Source organism: Argopecten irradians, chromosome 7 (genome assembly GCF_041381155.1).
Source record: "Argopecten irradians isolate NY chromosome 7, Ai_NY, whole genome shotgun sequence".
Taxonomy (NCBI): Eukaryota; Metazoa; Mollusca; class Bivalvia; order Pectinida; family Pectinidae; genus Argopecten; species Argopecten irradians.
Genome location: NC_091140.1, coordinates 28711343 through 28735689, shown reverse-complemented (window position 1 = coordinate 28735689; position 24347 = coordinate 28711343). Strand labels below are relative to the sequence as shown.

General features: G+C 33.7%; 1 protein-coding gene and 1 long non-coding RNA gene across 3 annotated transcripts in view; one reads left to right on the top strand and one right to left on the bottom strand.

Annotated features, from left to right (window-relative positions):
* Nucleotides 1-24347, bottom strand: part of LOC138328054 (sodium- and chloride-dependent glycine transporter 1-like) — a 46846-nt gene that overhangs the window by 11663 nt on the left and 10836 nt on the right. The window contains exons 1-8 of one of the 2 annotated variants that reach the window (XM_069274654.1): nucleotides 15740-15923; nucleotides 8243-8438; nucleotides 6474-6605; nucleotides 5851-6139; nucleotides 5395-5527; nucleotides 3068-3202; nucleotides 867-970; nucleotides 352-476 (exon numbers count right to left, since the gene is read on the bottom strand). In XM_069274654.1, coding sequence (XP_069130755.1) covers nucleotides 352-476; nucleotides 867-970; nucleotides 3068-3202; nucleotides 5395-5527; nucleotides 5851-6139; nucleotides 6474-6605; nucleotides 8243-8435 — 1111 coding nt within the window. In that variant the 5' untranslated portion in view covers nucleotides 8436-8438; nucleotides 15740-15923. Of the gene's footprint in view, nucleotides 1-351; nucleotides 477-866; nucleotides 971-3067; nucleotides 3203-5394; nucleotides 5528-5850; nucleotides 6140-6473; nucleotides 6606-8242; nucleotides 8439-15739; nucleotides 15924-24347 lie in introns of those variants that run through there. The other variant, XM_069274653.1, reaches the window with a different exon arrangement.
* Nucleotides 17671-18492, top strand: LOC138328056 (uncharacterized). Its single transcript, XR_011209155.1, has 2 exons — nucleotides 17671-18261; nucleotides 18306-18492. It is a non-coding gene; the product is annotated as an uncharacterized lncRNA (long non-coding RNA).

Here is a 24347-nt window from a genome sequence, read left to right as displayed (position 1 = left end):
TTTAAACAACATATACTTATATGTATATGAACGTGACGGGATGGTTTGAAGTTTAAAGGAGTACCCGGATAAAAACTCTGGTGATTTCTGGTTCTGACAGCGCCACACAGTTTGCCAAAAAAATCTTTATGTATATATGATGACTAGTGATTGTTAATACCAAACACGCTTATCAATAGATCTATGCGGCCTCCATATCAATAATTTCTCTTTTAAATATTTCAACTATGAATGGATCGATCCGCATTTGAACAGTTTTGCTATGAAATATTCCACGGTTTGATATAACTACAGTGATAGTAACCCCTGGAATGTCGGGGATGATAAGAGGTTCACCAGCCCTATACGTACCCTGACTCACGACGTCTTCAATAGTGGATCCAGTCTGATTAGCCATAAACCCAAGGACGGAAAAGATGACAAAACCAGCGAATATGGACGTCCCGCAGTTAATGATAGGGACTATCAGGGCATCTCTGGAATGAAACAAAAACTATTTATATATTTCTTAAAGAATAATATGAATAAATGTAAAACTAAAGCAGAAATTAACTAGAAACAAACAAGTTCGCCTAACGTTAGAAACCAACCTATTGTCGATACCCAACATATGGAATATAGGATTATTCAACAACATTTATCATATTAACTTGTTTGAACTTATTTTTTACACGTGATGATCTCATACAGACACTTGCATCCCTTTTTGTGATTATGCATCAAATGAAAAATAGATATTTTAGTATAAACTCCTTCTAGAAAGGATTACATCCTCAATAGATATTTCCTTACATTTATAAAATGTATTTATAAAAAAAATATGAAGGAAATATGTTTCTTAATAATGTGTTTGGGGAGATACATACCTGTAAATGTTATTATTGAATTTATTGTAACTGGCCATCGTCACAATACCTCCCCATCCCATACCGACCGAGTAAAAGATCTGTAAGGCAGCATCTCCCCATACCTGTAAAACAATAAAAACATTAATTACTCAATTCTACGTAAAATATCCTAGCTGCATTATTTTAATTTGCTGACTCGATGCTGATTTGCATATATCTATAGTGTTCTCTATTATTTTCCTCTATTATAAATTTTCATAATCTCTCTACTATCTTTTTAGTTATGGTTTCGTTTTTGGTAGTTACTCACGTTTACTGTTTTCCTCTTTGAATCTAAGAATCAGTAAAGTTGAGTATGAATTTTAGTTACCCCTAATGGAATTTGATTAATGTATAAATATATACATGGATACATCATCATCATCATGATGCTACATACAAATGTACTCATTGAGTGTGTTTTTATATGGATGAAAACGTCCTGAGACATGATATTATTTGACACCCCATAACGCGCTAGTAGTAATTAATATAGATTGTATGTATATATTTTATACCATTATGTATAATGTTATTGTCTATGATCTTTATTTGGTAATATACATTTGTAGATAGCATTTAGGAAACCCATGACAATTATGACAGTTGTGCTGCTGCTGGAGGCGCAATAATATCACTTTGAAATACTTTATCATACGTTATATCAACGAGACATAGCTATGGCAACGAGGTCATATGAAATTCTACCAGAAACATGAAAAAGTTTAACAAGTACCTGCAGCATTTCAAATGTATTTACAACAAAAGTATTATGCAAAAATGTTGCATGTCGGAATTATTTTGAAGATGAAATTTCTTTTCGTTATTCGATAATCACTATTAACGATTTTTACCTGTAAGCGTTAAACATAGCAAGAGCGATAACCCGACATCGCCAAACAAAGGATTAGTGTGGGAAAGGGGCAGGAAAGACCAATATCATTGCCCACACAGGCTATTTTCATTGATGTGACACCCTGTTTTATGCGCTGTGTGCAGCCATTGATACAATAAACCCTTTATAATGAGCGTTCCCGCGGCTATTGCATACGTACTTATCAATCACTGTCTAGATTAAACTATTCTAAAAATAAAACGATGAATCCGACACATTGCTGTTTGAGCAGACGACTGGTGCTGGATGCAATCAAGTTACATAATAAGCCTCGAAGAGACAGACCTAATCCATTATCTCTTGGCAAGTGAATTCTATACAAAAAGAAAGCTACTTTACTTGGCTATATCGAACGTCATATAAAATCTAAAACTAAAAATAGTGTTTTAATAATTTGATAAGGAGCCCTAAATGTTTAAGCTGTAAAATTCCGATCGAGTGTTTTAACAACATTGCCCAGGTGAGATACATGAGCCGTGACAAAGCCCCTTGCAGTAATCTAACTTTGATTACTATCGCTAAGGGAAGGTATGCGTGCATACAAGTTAAATGCAGATGGTTGCCATAGGGGCACACACTCGCTTGCTGCACGTCAGGAGTGACAGAATGGCATTTCGTTTTCTTATCGGCTGTATAATGCTTTGTTCACTACACGTAACGTCTGGGATCGTGTTTACCGTAGCATTACTAAAAGAGTCTATGCATATTGCAGGGTGGTCGGTACATCAGTCGTTTTACTTACAGTAACTACATGATTACGTCTAGAGTACATTTATCCTAAAGCTGGGACACGTATAAACAAGGGCAGCTGTGTTTCACAGAAAGCCATTTCGTTTTCTGCTCTTCTGAACATTCTTTGATTATTATTCGTAACCTCTGGAATAGCGTTTACTATGAATCTGTGTTTTAAGAATGAATGTCTGCATCCCACAGAATATGACAGATTTCTTCTCGGGATACGACCTTTTATGTTGAAAACATAAGCGTCTGAAATGTATGTAGAATGCATAACTATATCTTACAATACAGAATACTGAAACCGAAATTCCATCACAACTTTGCAGATACAACATTACATAATAATAGTGTTAGAAAAAGCGCAATACTATTTTCTACTTTTTTTTAATTGATGATAAAAATCTTAAATATGTGAGATGTCTTACTCAATATCTCCTGCAAATATAATGAACTAATGACAGTTTTTTTTAACCTATGGGGTCGAAATATGTTGTGCAGCTAAATGTGTGTCGAATGCATTAAACAGAATTGGCTATGCATGGTTTACCTGGAACTCTCCCAGTTTTTCCCATTTAGGGAAAACATAGAATTTTATCCCCTCCATAGCACCTGGTAGCGTCACCCCACGGATCAGTAGGACCAATAAAACCAAATATGGAAAGGGAGCAGCAAAATGCATAACCTGTAAGAAATGTCAATATCAAAGACAATTGAGTAATGATACAATTTCATACATATACATATATATTACTAAAACAGTCTAGTTATGAAAATAATTATTCTGTTTCATAGGACCCGACAAAATCCCATTAGGTGTCACGTTCCGGTGGCCTTTCAGACAGACCTATCAAATTGCTACTTCCTGAATCTTAAAAGTAAATTTTAAGGGACGAAAAAGTTTGCAAAAATGTCAAAATCCTTTTCGTGTAAAAAGGCATCCCACCCAAAGAGCACAACATAGCTTAATGTATACATTGTATATGAGCTAGGATGAAATGTCTTTTGAGTTTGTGAAGGTAGATGGAAAAAATACTTTTGAACTCAAGTACGGGAAGTATAAAGGTCGTCAGAGCATGACCCCTAATGGGATGTTGAAAAAGAATCATGATGTATAGTAATATAAGTATGATTCAATATATCTGCGTTGGTTTGCTTACAGGAAATTTGCAATAGGCTACATGTTTTGTTGACGTTCATTTATTAAGCTGACCACTGTAAACATCTTTATTTTCGGGTACACATTATTTTGCGTATTCGTAATAATCAACATAATCGCAAATACATAAATTCGCGACCAAGGTCTCTATTTGCGAAAATTTGTATCTGGCGTAGATCAAATTTGGCTTTAGTGTTAGTGTTGTATTGATTTGTTTCTACTGCCTCTAGTTTATATGCACCCAGTTTAGTTAAGACACCGGACACTGAAGCCATGGCAACACATCCGCAAAGAAATGCGATGTCAGACATGAAGGAATGCAGCTTTCTGGTTTTTTTTTCTGGCTGGTGTTTTGTCTATAAACGAATTAGACATACCACCAGACTCGTCAAACCAAGCCAAACACAAAATATACGGTCGTTCTATGCAAACCAACGAGATACATTGTAAACAACGTATTACATAGAGGCCATATGTGTTAAGCTCTGTTCTACCTTTGTCAATATCATCATTTACCAAACGACCTTCTCTGAGTGCATTTCTTTGTAGATAATATCTGGCAACTCACTTTGAAAAACCTAATCAAAATCAATATACATGTATGTCTTACGATGATTGCTTGCTCTGATATATCCTCCTTATAAACACATTGACATAAATGATGACCTTGGGTGTGTATTCATTGCTATTAGAAAACATCGACTGGTCACATTTCATAGTTTCTTATGCCGTAGAAGTTCCCGTGATGAGATGTGGCTACTTTACTTTTATTCAAAAATTAATATCAAATTAATTTATAAAGAAACCAATTTCTTTACTAAAAGCTTAAGGACGTCCTTCATATTTCGGTTGTAAGAATAGATTATTGACACCTCTTATGAAAAGCTCAAATTGAAAATGATTGAGGAATACTCAATACACAATGCAAGGTATATCGAATTATATAACAAAATACTAAATATTGCAATTTTTTAATGAATTTGCAAAAATATGGACATATTTCAGATAAGCATTTGTATTTTTATGCATATTAATATGCGTACCAGGAAGTCAGATACGTTTTTAAAGCTCTAGCCAACAGTCCTATCTTAAAGGTGAATCATTGAGTTGAGGCGAGGTTCAAACAGCCGCAGATGTAACGGGATGTTACGCAAATGCATCAGCAATATCGATCCCCCAACCAATCTGCTGCACGTTCGCCATCTGAAGTAAGCGCTTTATCGGGGCAGCGAAAAAACTTTTAGTTACCATGGCAACTAAGATTTTGTGAAATAACCCGTGTAATTGGCTGATAAATGAAATCGTGTTTATTATAGAACAAGCATGAAGACTAGTCCTGTCGACAAACTGAATTCGATAATTCGCTGAAAATTTGCCGATATTTATTGTGATTGTACGCAATATGTTAATAATGTAATAAACGTTACTAATTTATTTAATATTTATGACCTTGTTAAATCAGAAATTATATTTTATACCTTCATGTCAACCCTTAATACTATATGATATTTATACCTGTCATGACAACAGAACATTATAATTTTTTCATTCATCTATGTACATTTCATAAATACTTTACTTCCCCTGAATAGATTATGAAATGTATTTGATTATACGATGTATATATTACACTATTTTAATAAGCTCGAAACAAACAATAGATTCAGTATCTTTCTTCCTTTGACTATTTCTAATAATGAGCTATATAATGTACTCACTTTGCCCAGCACTTTAACACCTTTGAAAAGACACAGGAATACAAAGAACCAAGCTAGAATTAGACATAGCAGTAGAGGCCAACGAATGATTCCGGCGTCCTCAATACCATCAGATAACTCGAGCACATGATTTCTGGAGGAAATAAAAAAGAAATCTTAATTATGGGTATTAGAAAATGTATGTTACATAAATATGTATTTTCCGTGCCTTGAACTGAGTGTAGCAGATACAACTAGAAAGAGGGTCGAATAATAAATAAATAAATGACCCAGTTTTCATACGATACATGTTAAAAACGAAAGAAAAGCCGTTAAAAGTTATGGCAAGGAAAATAGGTATATTAAATCCTTTACAAATGCATGCGATTTAATGACTTATTTGCTTTAAGTCAATCCTGGATATACCGGTTGGAACCAATTATTACTTAATGATTAATTGAGGTAAAAATTACTTACTCCCAGTATTCCTCACTGGGATTCGTCTTTGCAGGAGCTGTGCCATTTGCAGCAATGATAACACGTGAAATGTTTGATATGGTATCGACAGTGTAGTTACCAAGTGAACTATTCGTCACAGGTCTTTCAGATCCATCCACGCAATTTTCTGTATTCCAGTCATTACCGCATGTACTCCATGGTAACACAGCGCGGAAGGACATAAAGAGGTAGTAAAGAGTCCACGCGACAATGACGTTGTAATAAACACAAACTAGCCCAGATACCATCACCATTCCAACACCCACACCTACAAAACAATACATTGATAAATATATCTCTCTAACAATTATTAGACAACACATATATTGTTTTGACCACATATTACATAACCATTCTTCCATCAAAGCAATATGCCTAAAACGTTTGTGTAAAAATAGACATGATTTCATGATTTCATTTCAATTCAATTTTTTTTAATTGTTTATACAAATTGAAAATATATTCAGAAATACAGATGATGAAAGATATAAGTATAATTATTTATCATGATTAGTGAATATGTCGGTTTCAAAAACTGGAAATAATGACATAAACGCCAACGTTATCTTGATAAACATATAATGAGAAATAACGGTAAGTACCTTTGAAAAGCGGGCTCATTCGCCATGTTGTGATAGGGCTAAGACTGCTAAACTGTCCATAACTAGCCTCCATGAAGAACAATGGATAACCGCACAATAATAGGAAGATGAAATAAGGAATGAAAAAAGCTCCTGGAAATAGAAATATGATAGTATTACACAAATATCCGATATAGTTTACTGAATAATGGGGGTCATAGGATAGAACGATTCCAATCAATCGTCGTCCTATTAACAGCCAGGGTCATATACGGATGGCCTCCTACGTATGCGGTGCATAGCGTGTATGTAGTATGTGGCGCGTGTATTTGGAGACTGCGGTATAGTCGTGTTGTGTCTTCGTGTATACCCCGATGTGCAGGTATGTTTAAAATAAATCAAATTAAATAAAAAAAATCACAGGCTTAGAAATCAATGGAATTGGCCTGTTATGAAAAGCTGCAGAAACTATCATTTAAGTGAGCACTACCTTAATTGACTTTCTAGAGTTAATGTTTGAGGTTTTGTCTTCGATATACAGGTATCCCTTTCTGTGGAGACCACGTTAGAGACGGAAAAAAATTGTCTTCATTACCATGTGGTCATAATCCAAAGGTAACAATGTGTTAAATTGACCTATATGACCTTAAATTAGGTTGGGGGTTTTAATACAAAGTTACTGTCTAAACAAATTTTCTGTACTTCTCGACGCTTTTTAGAATGCTGATGACGTACTTTTTATAATAGAGTATAGCTTTTATTTTATTTTTCAATAGTTGGAAAACTGGTCTTATAAGGTAGGGGTTTTTAATACAAAGTTACTGTCTAAACAAATTTTACTGTATTTCTCGACGCTTTTTAGAATGCTGAAGCTTTTATTTTATTTTTCAATAGTTGGAAAACTCAAGAGAGATGCAAATGAATTTTTTACATTCAAAACATATCGTTTGCATAGCAATGCGACATATTTGTATTATGAAAGTAGCCACTACATTTTTTTTCTGAATAGAAACAAATTAAATAAATTGACCTTTAACACATTATTCATAGTGGAAATCTTAGAATGTAATGACGCATTTCTGTATGCTACAAGTACAATAATGACGGTAATTTAAACCCTCCTCTGTCTGGCCAATAATGAATTAATAGGAAGTCACAACAATCTTTCTATGATTCGCCTTGACCTCTATTCTTGCACCTGACTATTAATGAATGGATGGATTAACACAAAGATGCACACATTACATATGCACACATTACATATTTGTATCAGCTTGAAGTGCACGAAATATGATACAATTAATCTGCTGCATAAAAAATAACAACCCTATCAGATATTCTAGCAATCTTTCAATGCCATACGAAAATAACATAATACATTCATTTTTTATCGTATGCATATTTCATGTTTACAATCGGCACAAACACCAACACTTGAGTAATTTGTTTATCCGCGACTGATGTGATAATTAAGATAGGTCGGGTTTCTTCTCCTTGATGGACATAAAGGCAAAACTATGATGATTCGTTGCAGTCTACGCATATATGCATATCTTATAATGAAAATGTAAGTCTATTAAAGACAGGCCGTTCTTATTCTTGGTTGGATTAGATGAGTAAAATGTGAGCCAAGTCTTCAATATATTCCGTTAAATGAACATCTTCATATTTGCTTACTTTTAAGTAAATAGAAAGCTGTGAAATGTCCTACACAAATAATGAAAATAATTAAACAATGATCCTTTCCCTTTTTTAATGGCAAGATGCGTTTACATATCTTGACCACGTACCTCCACCGCTCTTGTAGCAGAGATATGGAAATCTCCATATGTTGCCCAGGCCGACAGCATATCCGATACATGTGAGGATGAAGTCTAGGCGACCTTTCCATCCCCCTCTATCCCCCTTGATTACTTCGCCCTTCTCTCCACGCTTGATCATCTCGATGCTGTTATCGCCAGAGCTAGTCGACTCGGAACTCATGTTCTGGAATTTAAATACATCAATGAAAGCGAAAGGTGGACAAGATTAAAACGAGAGGAAGCACTAAAATATGTACGAATAGACACACATCACATATATTTTGATTACAGAGGCTAATGAAGACTGGTCATCATTCTTTAGAATATTGAAATCACTAAAATTTGGCTTGATCATTTTTGTCTAAAGGGGAGATAATCTAGTAAAGACTTTAGCTGAAACAGTCCAATCGACAATCATGGGTCTGGTGGCCAGTCTAAAGCTTATCTTCTGCATCATATAAGAAATAACATTTTTGCTAAATTAGCTTTTGGATGCAATTTCGGAACTAACATAATGAAACTGATATAAAAAATATTTGTTAGATTATCTGTGTTCTCAGCATGCAGGGACATTCATATTCATCCATCCATATAATATCGTCTATCCATATCAGATTTTGAAGGATCAGTTTCAGACATACATATGTATGCAACGTAATGACAGTTATTTATTTACTCTTTGGTGACTTGTTTATGAGTTTCTTTATACCAAGCAATGTGTTTAGACATATCAGATTTAAAACCGCGTCATGATTTTGATCACATGGTATTTCATTGTCGTTGTGAAAGACTAAATTTGATTATATTACAGTTTTGTTTTCTGAAAATGAATAGTAAGATTTGTAATCTGAAAATTACGTCTGAAAGATGTGTGCCCACGCTAAACGCTTTCTGAAGTCTATGGTAAATATTGAAATTGTACCTGAATCAGGAATATGTATTAAGTAATATATGTTGGAAGCAGGATATAATTTTATATTATGTAATCTTATTTCGTGTACCATTTATCATGCGATGTTTATTTTACTTTACCTGAGAGGTACTATATTAATTATATAAACAGGCGAAGCTGACAATACGTTCAGCTTTATATGTTAAATTATCTTGCACCATTTGTAATATGAAAGGTTCTTGAAATATGAAATCAATGGTCAAATATCAAATGAAAAAATACTCCTAAAGTCAAGTAAATACGGGATCAAAATGAAGCTCGTTACGTCCGTATGAATATTCAAATCAATATTTTTGCGATATTAAACAGAACATTACACAAACGGATTCCTCTTGTCCTGGGAAACATTTATAACCCGAGAATGCTATGCTAAGACATGAACTTTGTCGTGACAGGGAGTCAGCTTGTATCGATCGTCTTCACCAGGACGTAGAGTGGACATTAACGACAAATACAGATCAGGAAATATTTCCCATACCCAGCATGCTGGTCTACGACCTTGATTCAATATTAATACTTTGCTATATATCTATGCGTGTGTTCTGCATGTCAGTATGATTTATACAAATTGCTGTGTCGTGTGTGTTTACGGGGATTAAGTTATGATATTGATTTTTATATATCCATTATATAGTACAGAACAAAATGTTAACAATAATATCTTTTCTATTGTTATACCTTAGAAACACTAGTGACAATACATCAAATTAACAATAATCCACATTTTCTTACAGCCCTTTAACATCCAAACATTACAGTTGTCGGATAGATATGCAGCCATAGATAACATTAAATTAATAGGCATAAAACATAGGGATAAAACTCATAAGGCTATGCCTGTTGTTCGATCCTCTTTATCAAGTGTATTTGAAATAAAATTTGTTGAAATTAATATCAAATATGAATGTAATTCATTTGCATATTCAAAAAATTCAACAAAGTTAAGAACATTGAAAGTTAAGGTTCCTTTTCTGAAAATATTTAACCTAGGGTCATTTAAGGACGGTCTCAATTGTATGCGATGATGTATTCGTTTGTTTGTTTGTTTGATTATTTAACATCCTATTAACAGCCAGAGTAATGTAAGGACGGCCTCCCATGTATGTGTAGATTGTGTGAAGTACGAGGTGCGTGTTTTGGGAGACTGCGGTATGTTCGTATAGTGTCTTCTTGTATAGTGGAACTGTTGCCTTTGTTCGTAGCTACATTTATTATGTAGGTTGTGTCACACAAGAGTAGTAAATGTCAAAGGTTGCATAAAAACATTATCTTACATTCTATATAAAATTTGATTATTATCAAAAGACATTGCCATCACATCTCACATTATGCACAGTCTAACCTGTCATAGAGACCACCTCTTTATAAAGATCTCCTACCGATTAAGATCGCTTTCTAAGGGTCCAAAATGGTCAATTTCAACACAATGTCGCTTGTGTATAAAGAATGCATAAAAAGTAACAGAGAGCATGATTAAATATGAATAAATCACTGCTTCCGCCGGGGATGGATCTAAACAACATTCCATATTAGGAATGCATTGTAAGGAACATGCCGCGTTTTCCCTTGATTGTCGCTATATACAAGTTTGACTGTAAACAGATTATTCCTACAACATTCAAGTTACAATGCACTGTAAAGAAAACTTTTTGCCTGGCTTTATGTTACGTCTGGATCTCCGTAAATAACTTGGCGTTTGTGCTTTATGTTACGTCCAAAGATCTCCATGAATAACTCGGCGTTTGTGCTTTATGTTACGTCTGGATCTCCGTGAATAACTCGGCGTTTGTGCTTTATGTTACGTCTGGATCTCCGTAAATAACTCGGCGTTTGGCTGCTTTATGTTACGTCTGAATCTCCGTAAATAACTCGGCGTTTGTGCTTTATGTTACGTCTGGATCTCCGTGAATAACTCGGCGTTTGTGCTTTATGTTACGTCTGGATCTCCGTAAATAACTCGGCGTTTGTGCTTTATGTTACGTCTGAATCTCCGTAAATAACTCGGCGTTTGTGCTTTATGTTACGTCTGGATCTCCGTGAATAACTCGGCGTTTGTGCTTTATGTTACGTCTGGATCTCCGTAAATAACTCGGCGTTTGTGCTTTATGTTACGTCTGGATCTCCGTAAATAACTCGGCGTTTGTGCTTTATGTTACGTCTGGATCTCCGTAAATAACTCGGCGTTTGTGCTTTATGTTACGTCTAGATCTCCGTAAATAACTCGGCGTTTGTGCTTTATGTTACGTCTAGATCTCCGTAAATAACTCGGCGTTTGTGCTTTATGTTACGTCTGGATCTCCGTAAATAACTCGGCGTTTGTGCTTTATGTTACGTCTGGATCTCCGTAGATAACTCGGCGTTTGTACTTTATGTTACGTCTGGATCTCCGTAAATAACTCGGCGTTTGTGCTTTATGTTACGTCTGGATCTCCGTAGATAACTCGGCGTTTGTACTTTATGTTACGTCTGGATCTCCGTAAATAACTCGGCGTTTGTGCTTTATGTTACGTCTGGATCTCCGTAAATAACTCGGCGTTTGTGCTTTATGTTACGTCTGGATCTCCGTAAATAACTCGGCGTTTGTGCTTTATGTTACGTCTGGATCTCCGTAAATAACTCGGCGTTTGTGCTTTATGTTACGTCTGGATCTCCGTAAATAACTCGGCGTTTGTGCTTTATGTTACGTCTGGATCTCCGTAAATAACTCGGCGTTTGTGCTTTATGTTACGTCTGGATCTCCGTAGATAACTCGGCGTTTGTACTTTATGCATTGTTGTAGTCAACACAATGTAGAGTCACGGCCGACTACAATAGAACTATAGATAATGAGGACTGGTGATCATTTATTAGGGGATTAACAACCGATTAACTCCTTTGTTTGACGTTTCTGATTTTGATTTATGTTGCTATTGTTGTCAGGTGTAACATATATACACTGGCGCGAATCAAACGGTTTAAGGTTATTAATCTTGTAGGAACGCAACCTTGGTCTATATTTAGTAACGCTGCCCACACTAAGAGGTTGTCCTTGAATAGTTTGAGCTGGTATGTACACAGACCTTGGATTCACCACTAGATTTTGAGCTAATATCTATTGTCCTTATCATTAATTTGTGAAATGTATTTTTCCATAAATATTTATAAGGCGACTAAATTTAGGATCTTATCTTTTCTCTTCTTCCAAACTGACTTTATCTTTCCTAATGCCTCACTTGGCACCGCCTCACTTTTGGCCTTGTGTTGAGCGTTCGCTCCTGTAAGGAAGGCTCTGGGTTCTGTCCCCTGGCCGAGATACACCAAAGTCTATAAAAGTGGTAGTTTCTGCTCCTGCTTAGCGCTCAGCATACAAGGAGTGGGACGACTGGTTCGCCCGTTGTCAGTGGAATGTGACCGGGTGGGGTGTGTTGCTCGGTATCTTCGGCGAAATGCTTCAGTGATATAGCACTATAAAAAGGGCACTATACAAGAAGACACAACATGAATACACGGCAGTCTTCTTAAACACACACCTCGCACAACATACACGCAACACCGCATACATGTGAGGCCGTCCTTACATGACCAAAGCTGTTAATAGGACGTTAATTAATCACACAAACAAACAAACAAGCTTACACAAGATTACCTAGCAACCCACACAACCTTTACTGAAGACTAATGTGTGGCAGAGAACTGCTAGCTGAGAGCAAATCGCTGACTTCTTCAAACTATGATTAAACTCACATAATTAATTAGTTTTATATATAAGTACTACATGTTTCACATCACAAAATATGGATAATCGGCTTGAAATTATTGTATTGTATTTTAAAATTTCACGAATTCATTGCATAGTCAATTAGTTCTGCAACTTTCAGAAATGTCACTATGTCAATATTCCTAATGAGTTTGTAACATGAACTCAACATCCTGTCCAATTTATGTAAATATATATGCTAATGTCTAATTACTTTCAAAGTTGCTTTAAAGTAAGCAATTTATTCACCTAGAAATCTACAAGCACGAAGGGGAAACCTCCTTGGTATGAATCATTCCAGATTTTCGTGAATGACATATAACATGTAAAGCACACACGTGGTAAAGCTGTACAAAAACTCACACAATTTTCGGTCATATCAATAACATTTAAAACCCGGAGATGGCAAATAGTGAAAGGTGATGTAAAATCTATATGTCAGCTTACCGGCGTAGCGAAAACAGGTTCACATAGATGTTTGTAAAATATCTCAATACAAAAGTTTATAAAACATTTGAACTATATATGAAGTTGATTTCGAATCTTAGTAATTAATTTATATTCTGCATTATTATAGATTTTTATCACTTTTCAAAGACCCGGTAAAGCTGATCAAGTTCAATGTAGATAGGTTTTTCAGTAAAAACACGAAAGAAAGACGTGCGTTTGCGTTTTTTGTGGGAAGACGGGAAGTTGTAAATTAGATAAGTTACGCTAAGTCTGGGTCATTTTGTATTTGTGGCCATAAAGCTGCACGTGGCAACCCACATCGTTTCTGGTTACCGGTGGGAATACAGGATTGTGAAAATAAAAGATAGCATTTAATTGATCATTTAAAATGAAGAATATTTAGCATAACTTCGAATAAAATTGGTGTTTATTTTCCTGCTACGTAAATCATGAAATCACCAAGAGTTTGTGTGGAAAATATTTTTTATCTAAACAATAGGGATATGTTTCATTATCTATCCATAATAAAAGTATCTGTATATTAAATAATTTAATTTATCATACATTTTTACAACAATTATTTAAAAGGAGTTGACGTCAGCATATTCAATCCTCATAATTATCATAATAAATTAATGGTAAATACACTATCGCATATGATAATTGTTTATCAAGCAAATGTTATTGTATTGAATACAGAATACAATGGGATCCACGTATATTCTTGTCTAGCCATATCATCTTATCTGTATTGTGACAACTAGGTGTATAGCATTATCTTCATCTAACAACACAGTTTTGGCAAATAATAAATAGATTTTACCAAAAGGACGGAAATCTGCTTATATAGTCTAAACGAGTCAAAGAACAGTGGAACAAAATTTGCATATATTTTATCTGATTGGTTAGATTATTAGATTAAAGTCCTATTATCATCCAAAGTCATTTAAAGACTGTCATATGTCTCTGGTACAAATGTGCTCACTTGATAGATGGTACACCACGAATTAACCAATTTAACCTGTGTTCCTATATAAGCAGATTAAGACCTGTATTTTTTTAATATGCATTATTACACCTACACGATTTTATTCAACACTTAAAATCCATATCCATATGTTATGATATATATATGTTTTTGTGTATCTAATTGGGTTGACATCAGTCTTCATTATCTATTCCCACCAGTGTGGTAAACAGCCTAAAATGATTTCATATCAAGCTGATGTTTACATAAATATCGTTATCATCAGGACAAATGTATCTTTAATTTACACTTACAATGGTGCACTTACATGATAAATAGGAATATTTGAGATCAATTTTCTTATTTGTCATATTAATGATTGTATTTTTTAAATATCCGACGGTTTTCGACACAAATACGCTATGATGTGTGTACCGTACAGTATCTTTATCTAAAATATTGTTTGAAACAAATATACCATTTTTATATTTTTCTCATGTGGACACCTATGTTACTAAAATATTACTGTTTCGAGTTATGATAAAGATAGAAAATTACCTTAAATGGTATTAATCATCGACGAAACGAAACGATATCTTTAATTAAGAGAGTGATCTGTCCGAGGAAATCACTATCGCTTTTATAAATAAAACGCAACATGTTGTCTTAATTAGTGCTATCTATTATCAAAGAAAACATACTTAAAAAATCAGACAAATAGACTCTTATAACTATAGATATTTAAGTATATGGTACGACAGTATCATATACTGTCAGGTATTCATCGGTCATGAGAACCGGGTTATCACATGGGTTTTATTGATAGCCGCTCACAGCGATGTACTAAGAATGTTTTTATTACATCATGGGATGTTAAATGGTCAGGACGATGCTATCTGTTTTGACTTTTCGCATCTGTGTTGAGAATAGTAAAAGGTTACGTTATCCAAGTTTTGAGTATCTATAAACGGCTTAAGAGTTAGCGTACGAGTTTACATTCTGGCTTAGGCATGCTTCATATGCTTTATATATTATTTTTAAAAGAATACTTTGCCAGAAATAAATAAATTTTCAAGTTCTTTTGTTCAAATTAAGTATAAATTCAGCAACATTTTGTGAATAAACATGCAAAGTTAAAAAAAATCCTTTAATCAACATAATTTATTATTGAGCCAGACAACTTATTCTGGATTTACCTGTTCTTTATCATTACACACGTGTTCCGTCAAGGCACTGTTACACAAAGTAGGGCATATATAGCTCGAATATTAATAAACAGGTTGCTACAATATCGTAAAGGTTCCGTTATGATAAAAACAATGGAACCGAGGCTAAATATGTTATTCCATATGTGAACATGAAAAAAATAAAAATACTCACGTGGTCGTGATGTTACAGATGTATAAAAATATGGTAGCCGTAGTGATTATACACTATAACAAATATAACATATGTCCAAGTTAAGGTGTTTGATTAGCGTGTACAACAGGCTATCCCTTTGTTAGATTTTAGCGTGCGATCGGTCTTTCCACCAACAGCAGTGTGAAGCGATATTCAGTGTAGGCTACAATAGACACTATGCTGTAGTTCCTCGGTAATAGACCTTTCTCAAATTATATGCATGCCTGACATTCCTAATTCAGATCGAGGCTTAGTGAGCACAGGCACCGTAGCAACGTATATACAATTAATGCAACATATTTTACAAAAACAAACCACAATGCTGTTCAATGTCATGAAAATAGTTTTAATTGCTCATTTTCATCAAATTCTTAATACTGAAGTGTAAAAGAAGGTTGATTATCAACATAGGCAGAGAAAAGGGTACATAATGTTGAAGATCATTGTAGATTTATCTGTATAACATTACATTCTATATTTTACCATCAGTTATTTACACTGTATCTGTTTACATGTGTAGTTTGTTTCCACACATTTGAATACAAGAGGCCGGTTGTTAGATACATGCATAACCTTTTCCTAAAATGAAACAACACTTTTTGTGCATTATCACGAGGACACTAATTTTAGAGCTGATAAAAGCTGATATATTTAAATGTTAATTATTAGAGTGATTTATTTCTAAAACTAACATCATAAATTCTTATTTCTGGTAGATATTGAAAAACTGAAATAAAGTAACTGAATATAATGATCTATGGACATCAATAATCAAATCTGAACAAGGGTTCAATTCTTTAGAAGAAAACCAAATATATTTACTGAAATGATCACATTTGCGATATTTTCTATAATTGCATGAACAATTAAGGCTTTCAATCGCAACTCCTCTTTTTATTAATCATTTTATTTAAGTTTAAATGGGTGGTATACTGATGTATATTTATGTGTTTTTTCATGCTTATGATCTGTGCACTGATTTTATAGGATATGTGTTTTGTGATCACAACTTCAGGGATAATTTTAGAGTAGCCCTTTCGACTATGATCTTCAGATTTTGAAAACGATCCCTATGTTTCAGGAAATTTCGTAATATTTCTTTGTTAATAGCCCCTCTAGACTTGTCAAATACTTAAAAGTGACAAACACATATTTCAGTTAAAATGATCCTTGCAGCATGCTCAATATATCAAGTACAATGTACTTCTATTTTGTGATACATAAAAATGAGGAAAAACACATATATTCAGGGAAGCCTATCTAAGCCCAAAAGTGCAATGAGAAATTGGGCTTTGTAGCCAAGTGGTCACAACAAAAGGTCATATAATGTAAAGTTTACCATTTTGTTTGCGCCATAAAGAAATTGATCTTATTAAGAAGGTGATCATTAGACAGAAATAGTCATTAAGGAATGCTTCATTCTAATAACAAATATCATTTGTTTTGCAATATCGTGAACATAATTGGTGTTTGTAATTGTTCACATGTCATAGACAAAGGGTGTTTATTGGAGTAAATAAGGATTGGTAAAGGGGACAGCCAGAGCTAGGTGAAATTTGTGATAACAACTTTATGCATGTATACCTTAATAGGGAAATTAATGGCAAAATGTGATCAGAGGGGACAGCTGTTAAATATAAACAGACTGGGACCCAAATACTGGCCTAAAGGGAATATGGGGAAGGCAACTTGAGACTTTGATAATGAAGGTTAGGAATGGTATTTATGTTATTTAATTGTTTGGTTCATGTCCCTTGTTTATTTGGCACCTACAATAGACACTATGCTGTAGTTCCTCGGTAATTTTCCATTGACTCCGGGAGGGTCAATGGCATTCATCGAAGCAGACGGCAACCGCGCAAATAGGTTAGATCAACAAAAGAATAAAAACTTGAATGAACTTTAACAACTAAATGCTGTTTAAAATAATCAGCGATAAATATCAATTGTTCTAAATTCGGATTAATCCTCACAGGAAATGGAAAAATTATCATAAGTTATTACGTTGAACTCGTGTAACAAGTGCACCTCGTCCCATAGTGCATGGCGTAGTGAAATCGATTTTAGCAATATGAAATTAAAAGATGTTCGCGATTTCATATATCTATATGAAGCATCATACAGATGATAATTGTCATAGCAGTGAGGGAAGAAAGATAAATATCTTAAGATATATTCGGGACAAAGGTAAAGTAAGAAGGAGAAATAACCATAGATATATTCGGGATAAAAGTAAAGTAAGAAGAATAAATAAGTTAAGGTATATTCGGGATAAAGGTAAAGTAAGAAGGATAAATAAGTTAAGATATATTCGGGATAAATGTTAAGTAAGAAGGATAAATAAGTTAAGATATATTCGGGATAAAGGTAAAGTAAGAAGGATAAATAAGTTAAGATATATTCGGGATAAATGTTAAGTAAGAAGGATAAATAAGTTAAGATATATTCGTGATAAAGGTAAAGTAAGAAGGATAAATAAGTAAGATATATTCGGGATAAAGGTAAAGTAAGAATGCAAAATAAGTAAGATATATTCGGGATAAAGGTAAAGTAAGAATGCAAAATAACTTATGATATATTCCGGATAATATTAAAATTTGTATTATTATAACAAAATAGAAAAGGGCAATAAACATCTTAATATATATTCAGACTAAAGGGAGTTTAAACTTGAAACCATCGTGATGATAAAAATGCAAAAAAAAAAAAAAAAAAAAAAAATTGAAATTCAACTCGAAGCAATTACATGTAAAGACCAAACAATATTATCATATTGCATGCAATGGAGGCCGTCCTTAAATGACCACAGCTGGTAACATGATGTTAAGACTGATCAACTACCCAAACATACACATTTTCCTACCGACATTTATCAATTAAACATCTCTAACTGTCATCTAATAAACCCAACAACTAATCAAATGTCCAATTAAAATATAAAATCAATTAATGAAATTTCCTAACTGTTATGAAATAAACCTTAATAAATATATTAATATCTCTGAAATACCGCAATATTAAATCCTATGTTACAACTCAAAAGCGTTTAAACACATCTAAAACACACATAACATGTGAACTTTAACCTTACCTTTCAATATAGACTACAGGGCAATTTTACTAGGGTTCAATTCAGAGTTTAGGCAAGAAGTATACTATTTCAATGTAGGCAACAGATAAAATGATTTATGTAATATCTCGGTCTTCAAATTAACACGGAAAGTCTAGTATTTGACATTAAACGAATGCATTCCCGTTATAATTAAATAAAAGTAAAAGACGTTATTAGGCAATAGCTTATGCGCCAGAATATAATCATTTTGTCTCCATAAAAAGCAGTCTCTTCAATTTGGTTGAGAAAGAACTTGTGAAGCAGATATTAGTTTAGATACTTATATTTCTATTCTGTTTTTAGAAACATGTTATTTCAAATCAATTGTTTCCTATTAGGCACGAACGAACACTGTCAATAAAAGAGAAATAACTATCATATTTGGACCATGCCACATCAGCGTATAGGGCAGCATGACTCATACAATTTATCAATATTCTGACAAGGAATGCTGATTTGTATAAGTGGTGGAATTAGTACTGAAATAGATTCATGAGTTTATACCTGAATGGAGCCATTGTGGCAAGATACCTAAGAAACAAAATAACAAATTGCGCTACACAGAGCTGTTTTGGATCTGCAGGGTTTTTGTATGAGATCCTTAGACAGAAAACATTTCATATATCTATAAGAGTCTAGAATGAAATGAAAGTGGTAGAAATTCTTAAACCACGACAATTTTCTCATTAATAATATGAATCTAGGATCTATCAGTGATAAAAGAAGAAAATGAGACGATCACTAAAAATAAAGTAAGTGAATGTTTGAAATGTTATCAATTAATAGGACATTAGTTTATTCCACGAAAGATCTAATAACAATTGACTAATAAGTTACTGATACTATGGTATTTCAGAGGGACTTGAGTACATATTTTGTAGCAGCGTTTGCTGTAAAATCTAATTTTAATATTATACTTTGAAGGTGTTTTATCAGAAATTATCGTAGAACGTCTAGTATCATCATTCGGTATATGATGTCTTGAAGTACAATGATAAGACTTATGCTTTCATTTCTCGGATGGTTTTTTATCATTATCCCGAACATATTGACAATTAATAGAGAAACAATTATTAACGGTAGGGGTCTAACAACATAAACATGATCATGAGTGCTGGGCCATATATTGTTTATGGTAAATATAAAACAAACACACTCGCCTCTACCACCTTTCTATTCTCCAATTTGGATCGGTTTAACCGAATTCCAAAAACCGTGTTGACCCATTTCATTATCTGTATACTTAAACGAAGTACAAAATACCACGTGACATGTTTATAATCGCGGTTGTTTGTTAGTACTAAATACAACAAACAAATTATTTAGGTCACGACCGGCTTGGACGTAAGAGTTAAAATCTGACGATTCAAGAAAGTTTTTAAATTCTTTACTGCAATGTACATTGTATTTAGTGTTGACAGCGAGTTAGTTGTAAAGAATACAAAAGTATGGATTATTTGTAAACAAGACAAAAGTTTTACAACAAAGTAACAATATATATACGTTTAAATACTGGCCTCACATTTTTTTGGGGGGATAACGACAAATATTCAATTTTTAACGTTAAGGTCTTGGTACCAGATTAACAATAATCTGCCTCTGATTTTTCCTAAAAACATTTATTATGGATTATGAAGAATATAATACAACATATAGAATGTCTACATTTATATTTTTACAATTTTATAGCTAAGTGAGAAAATCACGATAAACATTTTCCTTTTAAATCTTTGAGACTCAATTCATTAAATACTCACACATCAATTGAAGGTCTTCTAAAGTTTTAAAATGAAGAAGCAGCAAAACCTTGTCCCGCTTTATTGGGGAAAATATCGTTAAAGTGTTGGTCATAATGATGAATATATGTGTCTAGTATTTGTATAGCGTTTTGTTCATCTGCAAATATTATCGGAATAATTGATTGTAAACGCGAACCTCATAATGCGACAGTTCAAATATTTATAAAATAACAATGGAGGGATCTCAACAGAAGTTGGTAAATATGCCATTGGATACAAAAATGATTCTCCTTTGATAGTTGAAGAAATTACCTTTGAATTTTTGTAAAGATCAATCGAGAATATGTATATGGTGAATGTCTATAGGTGAATGACAACTAGTCTTCAAACACACAAGAACATAAACAAAGAAGCAATGGACTGTTATTTTAACTTAGAATCCATAACACCTATGATGAGTAGAAGACCGTTTGAAACGAAAAGAGTGATGGTTAGTTTCTTCCCCTGTAGGTATCGTTAATTGTCAAGCAACATATTTGCAATCAGAAAATTTAATCTCAGAGAAAACAACGAATATTCTGCTGACAAGGTGACGTTGCAATCCATACCAATTTGTAAGAGCAGATAACTCTATAATATGGAAAGACGGAATATAACCTGGTGTCAAAGGACTTAACGCTGCGTCACGTCACTGCAATTATTAATTACTAATTATTGTCTGAAGTAAAAGTTCTGCAATCTGGTGAGTAAGATTAATTTACCAGTAATTCGCAACCTCAATGATATATTGCCATTAATCGCAAAATTATCAATAATACGATAATCTTTCTTTTATAAAAGTTTTATTTATTTAATTTGAAAATCATTTTTTAAAACCGGGTTCTGTTTATTCTATGAACTATTGTAGGAGTTTTAGGAATGCAGAACATATACGATGGCAAATGTAGCAGATACATAACCCGGACATTTGCATAACTTTATCTAATACAGGAAGTAACGTATATACGTGAAAGAATAATTAACATTATACGTCTAGAAAGTATAATTTAAAACGAAGTGAAAATATGACATATGTTTGATTAAATAAAACGAACTTTATCTTTCATATCGTCGACAGTTGTGAAAATATTTTTGTTTTCATATACATATTTATTTTATGCTTACAGTAAGTGATAAAAAGATAAACATTGCAGCTTTAGCGACGTCACGCCTCATTGGTCACTCCTTTTGTTGCTGTTGACCCAGATTACCATGGAAATTTACCGAACGTACCCCGACCATGTGATTAAAGCGCTTTTGAAGTGGTTTTGAATGATAGGGTTACATCTCTTGTAATCTATGTAACAGTATTACGTGTACAACTTTTATCATCAGGATGATATACGTCCACTCAGGCTTAGAAAGAAGTAGCTTGTTAACTGATATTGTCACTAATGTAAATAATGCTTAAGTAGCTACTGAATAGCATAGTGTATGGTTAAATGTCACTGGTATTTTCCTTTTCTCAAACGTTTATCTTTTAAAGATTTTGAGATTTTATCTATTTTATCATTTCAATGAATATTTCAACGATATGTTATATGTGTTATATTTTGAGCAACAATAGCAGACATAACCCGGATTGTGGGGATCAATTTAAAAGTACACATGGTCCAAAGATCATGTTGACAACATACATAAAATAAGGGAACCATTGTGTTTCAATAGCCAATTAGTTTATAGATAAATGGCATATCTCCATGAACATTTTCTTTATAAATACCATTATTCAATAAAATAATAAAATTGTCAATGGAACAATTGTAAGAATATTAAAACAGTTCGATAAATCTGACAAATACGCTGAATTGGTTTATGAACGAAAATTGCACTGGAAATTAGTGCGGAGTTAGTTTATAATAAAGTGCACTTGATTTGTCAGACATTTTTCAAATAATTCTGATTTATTGGCGCTATTTCTAAAAAAATATTTTGAAGCGAATAGAAAGTATTGTCACATGTATTTGATGAAACATAACATTGTTCCTAAGCTGTTTTTGTAGAAAAAACGAATTTTACGCCAATACATATGTCACACGATTCACTATCATTTCGTGAAGGAGGAAGTGTGTTAGCTACTACAATCAAGTTTCGGTTAGTGCTTTCCTAAAATAATCTTTCACTATAAATCGCACTTTATTTGTTTGTTTGTTTGATTTATTAACGTCCTATTAACAGCCAGGGTCATGTAAGGACGGCGTCACATGTGTGTGATGTATGGAAGACTGCGGTATATCAATATTGTTTCTTCTAGTTAGTGGAACACTTGTCCTTTTTTGTCGTGGATTCCGAACACATGAATGAGCTGTCTTTAATATAATTATATTTATGCTTTAGTCACTTTCATATTTACAGGAAACTCCTTTTTTTCGTGTCATTAAGAGTTTTATCATGTTCGCAAATACATTAATTCGCGGGTATCACCTGTTAAGTATATTGGCATTTTGTAAATAAGTTTATATCGTTATTTGCGGAACATGTAAGGACGGCCTCCCATGTATGCAGTGTAGCGTGTGTTAAGTGCAAGGCGCGTGATGTGGGAGACTGCGGTATATTCGTGTTGTGTCCTAATGAACAATTATAGAGTAAGGGTGTCATTAAAGGACGACCACCTTGTATGCATTGTGCTTCGTTAACAGGATGATGTAATTTGTCTGGAGGCTTCGGTATACCCAGAAAGTGTCTCCTTGTCATAGTGGAACTCTTGCTTATTTGAAAGTGCACCTCACTAAAGCATGCCGCCAAAACACCTTCAACCGGTCTAACTATAGTGACAAAGGGCATACGAGTCTTCTGAGTGGAGGCTAAAACTACCCTTTTTAGTCACCTGGCCTAAAGGGCCGGTGAGCTTAGTCATGGCGCGGCGTCCGTCCTTCCGTCCGTCAACATTTCCTTTAAATCGCTACTTGTCATAGAGTTATTCATGGATTGTAACTAAATTTGGCCACAAACATCCTTGGGGGAAGGGGAACAGAACTTGTATAAATTTTGGCTCTGACCCCCCTAAGGGCGGGAGGGGTTGGGCCCAATAGGGGAATTAGAGGTAAATATTCAAATTCCTTCAGAAAAGAAACAATGAACCTGTATCAAAGCATTACTTGGCATTATAAACCAGGTGAGCGATACAGGCCCTCTGGGCCTCTTGTTATAGAATGTGGTGTGTCAAATTATAAAAGGTGCCCACCATCCCTTGTGTTATTTGTACAATTCGAGAACAATTCATTGCTTGTTAGTGATTTTCAGATTGTGTACGGCTGTACTGCTTTTCTCAAGCCAATAAATCTGGACGTTTGTAGGCTGAAACTAAACAGAAGCTCATGTTTTTGGCATCACAACGCTATACTACGTCTACAACCCGACAATTTTAGTTTCGCTGACATAATATGTACCGATATACTCACTAAAAATAAAACTGCATTAGACAAAGTATCACATAATGATAATGTCTCTTAAGGTTATTTTAATTATATTAATTATTAATTTAGTTATAATATAAAAATGTTACTGTCTCAAAACAACAAAAAGGTTTATACATTGTAAAACTTTATCTTTTTTAACATATTATATTCAATATAACAATGGTTTCACACACTTACATATAATTATGATGAACTGATAAGTTTTCAATGTTAAAATATATTCTATTTATTATTTACATATTATCAATTTTGTATTTCAATATATACACAGGCGGAGT